This window comes from Gossypium hirsutum, chromosome A05 (genome assembly GCF_007990345.1).
Source record: "Gossypium hirsutum isolate 1008001.06 chromosome A05, Gossypium_hirsutum_v2.1, whole genome shotgun sequence".
NCBI classification, from domain to species: domain Eukaryota; kingdom Viridiplantae; phylum Streptophyta; class Magnoliopsida; order Malvales; family Malvaceae; genus Gossypium; species Gossypium hirsutum.
This window is the reverse complement of record NC_053428.1, coordinates 110,483,342-110,498,077: the sequence shown is the minus strand read 5'-3', so window position 1 is coordinate 110,498,077 and position 14,736 is coordinate 110,483,342. Positions and strand designations below refer to the sequence as shown.

General features: G+C 29.8%; 1 protein-coding gene across 6 annotated transcripts; it reads left to right on the top strand.

The window, feature by feature from the left end:
• Positions 1-9,843: 9,843 nt before the first annotated feature.
• On the top strand, positions 9,844-14,602 carry LOC107904274 (splicing factor U2af large subunit B). 6 transcript variants are annotated; one of them, XM_016830589.2, is made up of 13 exons: positions 9,844-10,201; positions 11,049-11,287; positions 11,372-11,497; positions 11,591-11,670; positions 12,242-12,312; positions 12,393-12,440; positions 12,539-12,598; positions 12,677-12,737; positions 12,841-12,953; positions 13,032-13,478; positions 13,585-13,720; positions 14,014-14,081; positions 14,229-14,602. In XM_016830589.2, the coding sequence occupies exons 1-13, from the start codon at positions 10,085-10,087 to the stop codon at positions 14,364-14,366; spliced, it is 1,704 nt and encodes a 567-aa protein (XP_016686078.1). In that variant the 5' UTR covers positions 9,844-10,084; the 3' UTR covers positions 14,367-14,602. The 6 variants fall into 6 exon arrangements, with proteins under 6 accessions (XP_016686078.1, XP_016686077.1, XP_016686082.1 ...); XM_016830588.2 differs by having other exon boundaries at positions 9,865-10,201; positions 11,037-11,287; XM_016830593.2 differs by lacking the exons at positions 9,844-10,201; positions 11,049-11,287; positions 11,372-11,497 and adding an exon at positions 11,747-11,783 and having other exon boundaries at positions 11,644-11,670.
• Positions 14,603-14,736: the final 134 nt, after the last annotated feature.

The following is a 14,736-nucleotide window of genomic DNA, read 5'->3' as shown; positions in this document are numbered from 1 at the left end:
ACTCTCCTACTCTTTAAACACCCAGAAGTCAATAAGGCGCATTTCATGGATTTATTATAAAAATTATAAAACATAGATAATATCATATCCATTATTGAGTTTAATTTTTTTTTGTGGTTTTATTCTTTCTCAAAATATTTATAATAAATAATTATTTACAAAATATGTTTTTTTACGTCATGTTTTTGACACTAATGAATATCGACATCGATATATAATTCTTCATGAATTTCATGTGTCTTAACTTATTGAAAAGAACACATAAAGAATCTATATACTCATTCATAGTTATTTGAAACGGATTGGATTGTCTGATCAGTATCTTGGTCTAAAGAAATACATTAGACCAGTTGAATCAGGGTAAAAATTGGTTGAATCGGATGAACTAATTTTTTAATATATATATTTTTATAAATTGTTGATGATTTATTTAATCGAATTGACCAGACCAGTTTCTCGTGTTTTGAGATATATAGGGGTTAACCATTGTCCTGTAATATCACATAGTCAACAACACGAGAGGTAAGTATGACCGTGTGGTCAGTCAAGTGGCAAAGCCTTTACAAGTCAATTGTCGTCATATGGTGGTGTACTCTCTGACGTTGTATGAGATTATTGCGTATCAATAGTACTCATGATGAGCGCACATTGAATGGTCCCTTAACAGTCCTCACAGGGGTATGCAGCAAATTGTCTCTAAACTGAGTTACTATAAATTACTATTCATTGTCATATGGGCATGTGAGGTACGACGAAATTAAAACCAGGAAAGGAAGAATTGATTGAAGGAAAATTTCAAAGCAAAATTGATAGATGGAACGCTCAATTTCAAAAGGTTCCAAGCTTTAAATTGGTCCCACTACCACGTTTATGGAGGCATCCTTCACGTGTCTTATAGGTTATTCTTTAAATTTGGCATAATCACCCTTTCAACCCTCCAACTTTATAACAAAAGTCATTTTAGCTTTCTATTTAAATTTTCACCTTTTTTAACCCTTAAACTTATATTTTTTATCAAATAGCTCTAAAATGGTTGAAAAAGTTAACGTTTTTAAAACTTCGCTGACATGGCATATGTATTGATTACTACGTAAATGACATGCAAATATTAAATTTTTTAAATTTCAAAAAATTATAAATTTTATTTTTAAAAATCATTAAAATCACTTAAAAAATAAAATTATTTTTAGTATTTTTAAATTAAAAAATTATTATAAACTATTTTAATTAAATTATATAGTGTTTATTATTAATTGTTTATACTTGACCAAGGATCGGTCAATGATGACAAGAGTATATATTTTCGAGTGTGTTGAAGCGCATTATCCTACTATTCATGGGTTGGAGAGGGCCTATGGGTAGTTCTATGTATTTATTGTGTCAAATTCCATCACATGTAATTTTTTATTGTTTTTTTAAATAAAAAGGCTAAAATACATTCAAATAATATAATTTATTTTAAATATGAAATGATATTTTCGTAATTTTCCTAACCAAGTTGGTGTCGATTGACTCATCATACCAACTCAGTTGAGTACTTAATTTAATTTTTTATTGACATTTTTTTAAAAATTAAAAGGAAAAAAGCACTTTCAAATAATATAACTTATTTTAAGTTTGAAATGATATTTTTATTATTTTCGTAATTAAAATTGACTCGTGACATCAACTTAGCCAATAACTTAAATAATAGTATATATATTAACCAAATAAACCCCTTTTATTTTCATGAAAGGCCTTAATTTGATTTTTTTTATCGGCATTTTAAAAAAAATAAAAATATTAAAATACCTTCAAATAATTTAACGTATTTTAAAACACGAAAAAATATTTTTGTAATTTTCATAATTAAATTGATGCATGATTTTAAATAGTTGTTTTATCTATATAAAAACAAAAAACAAAAAAGGGGAAAATTTAAAGACAATATTGTAGGACACGTGAATGAGGCCTCCATGAAGGTGGGAATGGGACCAATTTAGAGCTTAGACACGTGAACCTTTGGAAGAGCGTTATATCACATCCAATTTTGGAAGGTTACGCTTTACTACGCTTTACTGTTAACAATTAATCAACTCTTATCTAAATTTCCATTCAATCAATTTCTTGCAAGCACATCACATTCTTAGAGTTAAATATTATAAAATATAGTCGATCGAGTCTTAATTTGATTAGTATGTGTATTATTATTAATGTAGAAGGATGTGAGTTTGAATGCACTGAAATGCATTATCTTCTTATTTATGAGTTGGAGAGAACTATGAGTAATTCTAAGCTTTGTGTAAAAAAAACAGATATGATCAGGATCTTTAATGAAATTTTTCAAAAAAATTTATAAAATTTTAAAATACGAATGCCATATAAATATATAGGTATGTTAAAATATGGTTTTCATTTTAATGCAGGAGTATTGTTGTCAATACAGGAGAATATGAGTTTGGCTGCGCTAAAGTGCGTTATCATCCTATTTATGGGTTGGGGAAGCGCTATAAGTAGTTCTAGGCGTTCTGTCAAAAAATACAAATGCCATATAAATATATATATATGTTAAAATATGATTTTCATTTTATAAATTTATACTAATATTTTATATTTTTATTGAATTTGTGTCACAATTCAATTAGATTTTAATACAGTTGTGTGACTCGAATCCCATCATTTTTAAAAAAAATAAAATAGAAAGGTAAAATAGGGATCTGTGGAGGCGAATGATATCATTTTTATACGTTTTAGTTCATAACTCACCCGCTTGTACCAATTTGTGCACAATTCTAACTATTATCAAACAATTACAAATTCACAAATCAAATATAAAACAATTTAAATATAATTATACTATGTGAACTTACCTGATCGAATTCGCCCCCGCGGTCCGTATAAGACTACACTTCTTCTATTAGACATTGATCATAACAGAGTTGTTTAACCCTTAAATAGATATAGTCGAACTCCTCTTGTATTGTGTGTTTTTCAACATAGTGAATTTCTCCTCCTCTGCTCGTGATTTTTCTCGATAAAGATTTTCTATGTAAAATCTGTATGTTCTTTTTTCTTTTCTTATTGCTTTACGATCATTCTACTGTTATTATCGACATTTATTATAATAATTCCATAATTTTTACAAAAAATTAAATAATATTCCGAGGATAATTTTATCTTTTTATATAAAATCAATCAATAAATAAGGAAACATATCTTTATAAAATAATGTAGTTATAAGCAAAAATAGACCCACCTTTATATCCTTAAAATTTCAGCTAAGGTATGTCCCAAAAGAAACATGTGTTAGTCCAATCCATCAACCCATTTGATCGAGAATAGAAGTGTTCATGAACCTTTGTTAGATCAAGTTCAAGTGGAGGGAAAATTGCAATATAAACCCATTTATCTTTTTTTTTGTAAGTTATATTTTCATAATAGGTCCTTTCATTTTACTTTTATTCAATAATTTAATTTACAATTTTACATAATAAATCACGGTAAATTTTAAAGTTGTTTATCACTATATTAAGATTGGAATAAATATTTTAAAATATAAATAATGATATAGTAAATTATTCAATAGTCACAATATTTAAATTTAATTAACAACATAATTCACTAATTAATAATTAAAATTAAGCTAGAAAATAGGTATAAATTATGCAATTATCATGTTTTTTTAAAATTAAAATATTTTTATAATTTTAATTAATTATTTATAACTTATTAACATCTTGCAAGTTTTTTTATCACAATACTTGAAATTTATGTTCAGAATCAATTTGGACAACCATGTGTTTACGTTCATTCTAGAGTAAACGTTTTAGTATTTTTTTAATAAATTTTCAAATTTTTATTTTTATTTTTACATATTTGCAAACAGGATATGCTACGGCAACAATTTATCTACATGACATACTATATGTCAACTCTGTCAATATCGTTAATGGATTAAATTGATCAAATAATAATTTTCGTTAACGGAATAACGTAATTATTATTTTTTCTCCTAAGCACTCAATTGGGTGATTTTTAAAAAAAAAACACTCAAATTTTAGGAAGTTATAATTTATTAATAATTTATAAATCAATCACGTACAATAAACTAATATAAAATTATATATTTAAATATTTATATCTACAAATTATGTGCTATATTTGTTCTCAATTTCCGTCATCTCAAACCTTACCGATTGAAACCATGCTGCCCATTTTCTAAATGGATGGTACGTTAAGTGTGGTTTGTCCTTATTCTTAGTTCAAGTTAGTTGTATTAGTTGTGGCCCCCCAATTGGACAAGATAATTCAATTGTTTGAGACAGGTCTCTTAATGTCAAAGATTCTATGTATAAGTCGATTGAATTTTAGTTTGATTGGTATTAGTATAATTATCAATATAGAAGAATATGGGTTTTAATGCGCTGAAATGCATTATCCTCTTATTTAAGAGTTGGGAATGAACTATAAATAGTTCTACGTATTGCATCATAATCATATAAAATCTATAATAAAATTAATGTTAAACAAAAAAAATTCTACAAAGTTTTGGTTTGAAACAAGTTTAATTTGATAACCAAATTTGAGTTTTATTCCAATGGATTTTTTTTTTAAAGAAAAATTTATTAATTCATTCTATGAATGAGACTAAGGAGTGTTCAATCGGTTAACCGACCCAAACTATCATTAACTAAATTATCTTACTCTTTTAAATCCTTAGTCTTTAAACGAACTGAATTTTTTTCAAAAATAATTAACTGAACCGAATTTTTTCGGTTAATTCAGTCGGTTAACCGAAATTTATATTTTTTTATTTTTTGTTAAAACAAGTATAAAATATATAAAAAATTAACCAAACCGACCAACCCCCTATTGAGTATTTATATATTATAATATTAATTATTAAATTCGGTTAATTCAATTAACCGACTATTTTCGAACCAAATTAGTTGTTAACTGAATTTCTAAAAAATTATTAATCGACCCCAGACCGAATTAATTTGGTTAACTGACCGATTAACTGAATTTGGTCGGTTAATCGAATTAATTTGGTTTTACTCGAAATTTGCACACCCTTAAATGAGACCATATAATTTGGGGGAAAAAAATAAACTGTCGTGGGTGGTGATAGACAAGCTCTATCAACACAACAAAAGCTTCAGCCTCAACATCAATAAAATATTATGGCACGTTGACAATTGGCTCTGTCACGGGTCCAGACTGACTCGTAAAATCATTTATTTTTTCAAAAAAACTCTCAAAACATAAACAAATTAGAAACTGTTCGTGGCTAATAGAATTTTAACAATGACAGACACTATCGTTTATCTATCATAGCTTATTAAAATAATAAAGATATTTGCTTCGTTATAAATATTTCTTTTATTAGTCAGGGGAGACAAATGGTGTTGGATGACTAAATAAAGTAGTTTAGTCCATGGATTATGCTACTAACTACAGTATTAAGATTGGGGGTTGTTTTTCAAAATGGAGAAGTGACCACTAAAACAATGATAAATGCCAAAAAATAGGGACCCCAATTATCTCTTTACTTCACCTGATATTGTCTCCCTAGAGGTTGGTTAGTCCAATCAACGCCTCTAAATACCACCCAAACATGTCACAGTTACCCCCTTTTCTTTTCAATTTTCTACATTTAATGGAACTTAGTCACTTTCTTTATAGCTACCACCCTTTGGATTAGATTGCAATTTGGGATAAGGATGAGAGTATAAATTATAAATAATATATGTTTCCACAATAATAATTAGAATCAATTTAGTACAAAATATAATTGGATTGAAATTGAAATAAATTCGAACAACAGCTTAGTACAAAGAACAAATGGATTGAAATATGGGTAAATCCAAACAGAACCAACAATTTACGTATAGATTTGATCATAAGGGGGATCATCTGTCCAGGTTCGAAGGTCCGTCCAAAAAATGAGAAGGTTTGAAAAAAATATAGGCCTGAAAAATGGGCTTGGACAAAAAAAAAGACTTGTTTTCTGAATTGGTCGAGCCTCGGGTAGGATTTTATAGCTCGAGCCCGACTTGACTCAGTTAGAATCAGTTGTTTGGGATGAATTTTAAATCCATTTAGCATTTTTAATCTGGGTTAAGTTTTGGATAAATTTTAAATCTATTTTTTGGACCAAACCGACTCGAGCCTAAAAAACAAGTTTAAATGTTAGCTAATGGAAAAGCACCACGTGGCATGTTTTGGCTAATAAAAATTACCAAGTCGCAATTAGATTCATTAAAATAAAACATTAAATTTAAATTAAAAAATAGAAAATAGAAAATTATAATATTAAATATTTAAATATTAAAAAACACTTTAACTTTGATAGACCGTTGATCGGTGTTGATTGATCGTTGATCGGCATTGACTAGCCATTTGTTAGCTTTGGCCGACCACATGGTGCTATTAGAACACGCCAAATGTAGTTTTTTAATATTATATATATTATACTAATTAAAAATATAAAAAATAATTTAAAAAGTTTAAAAATAATTATATTTTTTATAAAATTCTAAAATATATAATTCTAAAATTTAAAATTTTAAAATAATATATACAAATTGAAACTTGAAATTTAAATACCTTCTTAAAATTTTAGAATTTTATAAAAAAATATTTTTAAACTTTATTATTATATTTTTATAATTTTTACAAAATTTTTACTTTTTTAATAATATTATTAATTCCAACTAATTTCTTTTAATTATTGTATTTTTTTATAAATTTTATTTTAATAAATTTTTATAATTTTTATTTTTTGCTAAATTATATATTTTAATTTTTTATATTTTTATTTTTATTTCCATTTTTTAATGTACATATACATTTAATAAAATAAAATATTTAATTTTTTACATAGAGACGCCACATAGCGCTTTATGATTGACTATAAGATTTTTTTTAACATCTATAAAAAAATGGACTAAAAAATATAATAGATGCATACTTTAGGTACCAAAATGAGAAAATGAGTATATTTTAGAGGCTAAATCGTAAGTTACATTTAATGTTAAAATATAAGCGAATATAATGGTAAAATTGCATATTGACCTATAAATATTTTATATTTAATGTTGGCTTCTATAGAAAATTTCCAAGTTCCCTTAGGTGAAATCTATAATTTGAAGTATTGACCATTACATCTAGGGCGAAGCTAGGACTTTAGTATTGGGGAGTCAAAATAAAATTTTGAAAGTTTGGAGGCCAATGATAAATAATTGTTAAAAAAAGGGACTTAAATTAGATCTTTCATAACTAAAAGGACTAAAACTATTGTTATACCATTTAACTAAGGCGAATGTTACACACTTTTGATTAGACTTGATCATGGGTCGGGTCACCCGTTAAAGGCTCATCCGAAAAGTGAAAGGGTTTGAGGAAAAATATAGATTCGAAAATGGGCTTAGACTGTTTTCTAAACGAGCTAGGTGTCATGTAGGATTTTTTGCCCGGCATGACCGAGATCAACTATTTTGTTGTCATTTTGCTATTATGTTGTTACTATTTTATTGTTATCGTTTGGATATTGTATAACTCTTATTTTATTGTTAATTTTGCTACTATTTTAGAAGTTTTTGCATGCTAAGTTGCAGCTATCTTAGTGTTATTTAAGTATAAAGAATTTTTTAATATATTTTTAATTTGTTAAAAAATATTTATTTTAATATTTTTAGAGTGTTAGACATATTATATTTTTTAAAATTTTTTTATAAAAAAATCTAAAATATTTAATACGAGCGAGTTGGGTTGAGCTTAAGTTTAATATTTTTGATCTGGGTCGGATTTGGGCAGAATTTTAAACCATTTTTTTGATTAATTTTAAAATTTTGTATTGATACAACCCAAATTTGATTTATAATTCATAAAAAATTTAAAACTTTTAACTTTTTAAGACAATAACATTAAGGGAGATGAATTTTTTAATTAATTATTTTTACATTAAAATAAAGAAGTTATCAAATCAGCTGGTCCTAAAGATTAAATGGTGAATTATACAAATGGTCATCTAATTATATTCAGGTTCATATTTTGATTATTTAATTTTAAAATTTTTTCAATTTAAATACTAATGTTTGAATTTGTTCCTATTTTGGTCACTTGTCATTAAGTTGTAGAGGTGTGCATGGGCCAGACTACCTGACCCAGCCCGAAGGCTCACCCGAAATGTGAGAGGGTTTGTGCAAAAATATAAGCCCGAAAAATGGGCTTGAACAAAAAAACAAGGCCTGTTTAAAAATGGGCCGGGCCTCATGTAAAGCATTTTTGGCCCGGGCACGGCCCGACCCAAATTTACTAAATGAAAAAAATATTTTTTAATATTATTTTCTTATTATTTTCTCCCTATTTTGCTACTATTTTAGTATTATGTTGCTACTATTTTGTTGTTATTATTTTGGATATTATATAAAACTTATTTTATTGTTAATTTTTTTATTATTTTAAAGATATTTGCTAATTTTGTTATTATTTTAGAGGCATTTGCTTGTTAAATTGCATCTATTTTAGTATTATTTAAGTATACATATTTTTAATTTTTTTTAAATTTGTTGAGAAATATTTATTTTGATTTATTTAGTATTTTTGATGGTTTATATATATTTTAAAATTATATAAAAAATAATATAAAAAATATGGGCGGGCTGGGTAGGGCTAGGGTTTTAACATTTTTATTCGGGTCGGGCTTTGGCAAAATTTTAGGCCCATTTTTTGGGCCAGACTTGGCCTGGGCCTAGCAAACAGGCTTAAAATTTTAGTTGGGCCAGGCTCGAACCTGGCCCAGCCCGGCCCGTGCACACCTCTATTAAGTTGATATCTAAAAGCTTTTTTTAAACTTGTATAGTAATACATTTAATCCTCAATACTTATTCTATCAATTTGATCCTAATTATAAATAAATAGATAAAAAAAAGAGAGAGGAATTCCACATCTATTAATTGTTTTATTTATGGTTAAAATTATTCAATTTGATACATAACCCTTTTTGTTTATATTTTTAAGAATTTCATGTTAGAAATCAACTAAACACCATTAAAAATAATAAAAAATATAAATTTTAAAAATATAATTTATAATAAAATTAAAAAAATAAAAAAAATAAAATACATAATAATCTCTTAATCAGTTTATAAAACTAAAAAAAATCATTATCAATGTAACAAAAGAAAATTCAATCAATATTTTCATATTTTTTTCTTATGAAAAATTAAATGTTGATATTTTTTCTTATATAATTATTGAATGAGCGATTGGATTTTTTCAAAACCATATTTTTTAACTTTGGGTTTAATTTCCAATTTCGAGGACTATTTCTACGTACATTGAAGGAAATATTGGAAGATTAGATTTGTCATTATACTAATAAAAAAATGCTACATCGGCACTTCGTTAATATGAGAGGTCAAAATATTAAATTTTGATAATATTAATGACTAAATTAAAAAGTTTTTAACTTAAATATTAAAGTCCTTGATCCTTGATTTTAATGCTAAAGTAAAAATATTTTGAATTTCAAGCTGTTGTTTTAATTTTTTATTGATGCAATAGAAAATATATATACTTTAACATTAATCTAAAATTTAAAAAAGTAATTAGAATTTTCGAGAATGTGATTAATTGTGATAATAGCATTTTCAAAAAAATTAAAATATTATTTTATTTTTTATTTAATAAACTATACTGATCAAATTCACATAAGTATTAAATGTAAAATAGTTTAAAAGGTTAGGGGTTTGTTTACATATAAAAATAATATAAGGACTTGTTTAACCAAAGTGTAATAGTCTAAGGGCTTTTTAATATATTAACCCTTATAAAAACATTTTAGTATTAAATAATAATGAAATTAGAGTATGCCTCTTCCAAATTGGAATTAAAACAAAAATTTCCCTAATAAAATTCCTGTGGGCTGCCGCCGCTGCTGCTGCTGCTGCTGCTTCGTCTTCCTCTTCACTTTCTTATTCTTGTCGGCAAATAAGTTTGGGATTTGGGATTTTCGCGATTGAGATTCGAAGTTTCAAATTTACAGTCAAAGATTGAAAACAGGGAACCTTCTTTTTTTTCCTCTTTTTATTTTTTTTAAATGACTGATTGCGAAGAAACGCGGCATCAAGGAAACGGCGATAACCTTGAAAACAGTTACGGGGGAGGGTCTTCTCCTCAGCCTCGTTCTGACGATCAAAAAGATTCTAAATCTCAGGTTATACCACTTAAAGTTTTCCTCTCTTTTAGTTTTTGTTCGGAAGAAATTTGAAGAAATATTGTCTTTCTTTTTTTTTTTTTGGATTTTTTCTGTTGAAATGTCTAAGGTATTGGTTGTGAGCGGAAACCTAGAGGAAGGAATTGTAATTGTTTAAGAAGGAAATATATTATTGTTGAAGAATTAAGCAAAGAATGTATAATTTTATAGTTAAATTGGAGAATTACGTTAGAACTAGTGATACATGTTAGTCTTTTCTTCTTCTTTTTTTGTTCTTTTTTAAATGCTTTATGATTTTAGTTTATATTATTGGCTGTTTACTTTTACACAACTTTTGAAGAGGCACATAGAAAATAAAAATTGCAGTAAGATAACAATAAATTGGAGCCCTATAATTTTTTCTTTGAATTAGATTTTGCATCTCGAAACTCGTCTAATTTAACAAGTAGCCTTATTTTTAGTGCTTGGTTTTAATTTACACTAAGCATTAGAAAATCTTAGAAAAAAGGTGGGGGGTTAGAACCCAGGTTTTGATATGCGCACATGTTTTGGTGTTAAGTTATATTTTGTCTCACAAAATATGGCTCGTTTGAGAAGTATTCTTTTCAATCGTATTAATTATAGTAAATGTGAATAAATTAATTGATTCTACTTGATTGGGTTCTGATTCAATGGAAAAAAATTGGTGAACCAAGTTATAGTAATGTCCATGTTTAATCTTTACCATGGGAAGATTTTTTTTATTGCGGAATGTTTTTCTTAAATGTGAGTTTTTGTTTGTGCTTTGCATTCGATTTTTAGTTGTATAAATAAAATGCGACTTAACAATTTGCAGCATGGGTCTCAGGATTATGAGAGAGAGTCCTCTAGAAGTAGGGAAAAGGAGAGAGAGAAAGTGCGTGACAAGGAAAGGGAAAAAGATCGTGATCGCCTTAGGGATAGGGATAGGAACCGAGAAAAGGATCGTGATCGGGACCGCCATCACAGAGATCGTCATAGGGATCGTAGTAGGGAGCGTAGTGAGAGGAGGGATCGGGGAAGAGACAGGGATGATGATGATTATTATCGTAGTCGAGACTATGACAGGTAAATTAATCATTTCAAATGTCCCTCTTATTGTTGCTAGTGATACTTGCTAATGACTTATATTTGGTGTGATGTCATTTATAGAAGAAGGGACCATGACAGAGACAGGAAGGACAGGCATGGGCGCAGCTCCCGATCCCATTCGAGGGGTAGATCTGAACACAGATCAACGTCAAGATCTCGTTCTCGCTCACGCTCACGCTCAAAGAGGTAGATCATAAAGAACTAGATCACTGCTGAGAATATGATGGTATCAACTATATATTCTAGTTCCTGGGATGCTAACTTAATCTTCTTTTGCAGTAAAAGAGTTAGTGGCTTTGACATGGCCCCTCCAGCTTCAGCAATGTTAGCTGCTGCTGCTGCAGCAGCTGCTACTGCAGGTATAATATGCCTTCCCCCCAAAAATTAAGATTGTTATACTTTGTTAACTGCCATTTTTGTTTTTGGATGATTTAGTGCGGAAAGTTCGTATCAAAATACTGGTGTGGTTTTGGTAAGCTATATTATTTCTTCTATATTGTATATATCACCTTTGAGCCATTTTGTGGAAGGGCTATAATATTATTTAATTTTTTTACTTGGTGAAATAGTTCTGGAACTGAGAAAATTGGTTTTGTCTTGTGTTTGGTGTTTGTTTTGTTTGTTTCTATGTCTTGTCTTTGTTGTAAGAAGGCAATGGCGTGAGCCGACTTCTGTAGCTTTTATGTACAAGGAGGAATCGATGCACCAGTTTTGATGGTATTGTACGTCTTAAACTGGGAACTATAGCCTGTTTCGATAGTTTTGCTAAATATTTCCTCCAGAAGTAGCATGTGATGAAGGTTTTTTTAATCATCAGAGGTTTGGATATACAGGAAATGGGGGATAAAAGTCCTTATGCTAAATCAACTGCTATAAACATATGACTTTGATTTTTAATCATGTCTCATATGAAATCTAATTTCCTTTCAGGTCAGATTCCTGGGACTAGCCCGACCTTACCTGGAGTATTCCCTAGCATCTTTCCTCTTGCAACCACTCAGGTATACGTTTCTCTTAGCACCTGATGATTTTTGAGCTTGCTGTATGTGCTATAACATTGTTTAATTTTGGTTTGCTGCAGCCTTTTGGTGCTCTGCCTGTTATGCCAGTTCAGGCAATGACTCAGCAGGTTGGGAGGATCATGCATACGATGTAGTCTATATGTTCTTTTTAGAAAACTATTTTCTTATGTTGCAGAAGTTAATGGAATATATTTTATGATTCCAGGCTACTAGGCATGCTCGTCGGGTCTATGTTGGTGGGCTTTCTCCTACAGCCAATGAACAGGTTCTACTCTCCACTATTTCATCATTATTGTTGTTATGCTTGCATACGAATCCAGTACTGACCCTTAATATATGACAGTCTGTTGCGATATTCTTCAGCCAAGTCATGGCTGCAATTGGTGGAAACACTGCTGGTCCAGGTATATTGAGTTTTCTTCTTTTGTTTAATATATATTATGTTATATGGCTGAACTGCCCACCTTATTTCTTCTGTAGTTGCTCATCCTTTTATGTTTTATTCAGGTGATGCTGTTGTTAACGTCTACATAAACCATGAAAAGAAGTTTGCTTTTGTAGAGATGAGATCTGTCGAGGAGGCCAGTAATGCAATGGCTTTGGATGGGATAATATTCGAGGTGCTTATATTTTCTTTGGGATTTTATGCTGAGATCATTTAAATGCAATAAGTCGAATTGACCTGTTTGCACTTTCAGGGTGCACCTGTGAAGGTGAGGAGGCCTAGTGACTACAATCCCTCGCTTGCTGCAACTCTTGGCCCAAGCCAGCCCAGTCCCAATCTTAATCTAGCTGCTGTGGGTCTAACTCAGGGCTCTTCTGGTGGACTTGAGGGTCCAGACCGCATATTTGTTGGTGGGCTTCCTTACTACTTCACAGAAGCACAGATCCGCGAGCTATTGGAGTCATTTGGGCCTCTTCGAGGGTTTGATCTGGTAAAAGATAGAGAAACTGGAAACTCGAAAGGCTATGCCTTTTGTGTTTATCAAGACCTGTCAGTCACAGATATAGCTTGTGCTGCTCTAAATGGAATTAAAATGGGTGATAAAACTCTCACCATTAGGCGAGCAAACCAGGGTGCTACCCAGCCTAAACCTGAGCAAGAGAGTGTACTCCAGCACGCACAACAGCAGATTGCTTTGCAGGTGAGATTATACATATCTATACGTCTTTTACACATCCGTTTTATATATTATTTGTGTCCAGTGGAGTTTAGAACGGTTTTTTGGCTAAATTTGCATTTCCTTTCAGAGGCTTATTTTGCAACCACAAGGGGTGCCTACGAAAGTTGTTTGCTTGACTCAAGCACTTAATGTGGATGATCTCAGGGATGATGAGGAGTATGAAGACATTGTGGAAGACATGAGGCAAGAGGGTGGAAAATATGGTAAATTTCTTCTTAAACTACCTGGTGCATTTTTCCTCCCATATCTTGTCCTCTTTTTAAACACAAGTCTCGTATACTTCTGCTAATTTTATTTGTTTTCCCTTTTAGTTTTATGTCTCTTGTTTTACATCCCGTTATTGTTCCGCATTCTGCTATAAAATCAAGCCCAACATACAGAAAAAGGACTTGCTAACCCTCCACCTAATTTTACTTGCATCATTATTCTTTTCATGGATTTTTTTAAATAATATTTTTGGTGGATTCCCAATTTTTACACATAAGTTAATATGCAGGTGAATTAGTGAATGTTGTCATTCCACGCCCAAATCCAAATGGAGAACCATCCCCAGGCGTAGGGAAGGTCCGTGTTGACCTTTTAACCCGTATTCTTCTTATTTATTATCCATTGTCTTGTTTTCATCCTATGTATCTTGTAGTTGCAAGTGACTATTTCGCACTTATATTCGGGCCCCCAATGTTCCTGACTGTAGTCCTCTGGTGTTATTAGGTATTTCTGGAGTACTCAGATGTCGAAGGTTCCAAAAAAGCCCAAGTGGCTATGAATGGTCGGAAATTTGGTGGGAATCAAGTTATTGCTGTCTACTATCCGGAGAACAAGTTTGCAGAGAGGGAGTACGATGGCTAATTTTCATATAAACTCTTCTTAGTATTGTGATTCTCTATGTTCAGTTGATTCACATTGTGACATAATATATGTTAAAACTAGTTGAGATGATTGTGGAGATTATTTCTGATTCTGAAACCTTTGTTGAACAATATATTTCAAAAGGTTCATTTCAGGGGTGACTCATAGCAACGCTTTCTATTGCTGGAACAGTTGGGTGATTTTGGCCGTCAGATTTCCATAATATTTAGGCTTTGAGAACTTTTTGGTTTACGGTAGATGATTCAGATTTTTTTTTCTTTCATTCTTCTTGTTATTACTACTAGAATGGTTTCCAGTTCAGGCTTGATTATTTATTTGTATCAAATTATAGAGTAAAAATTTAAATGTT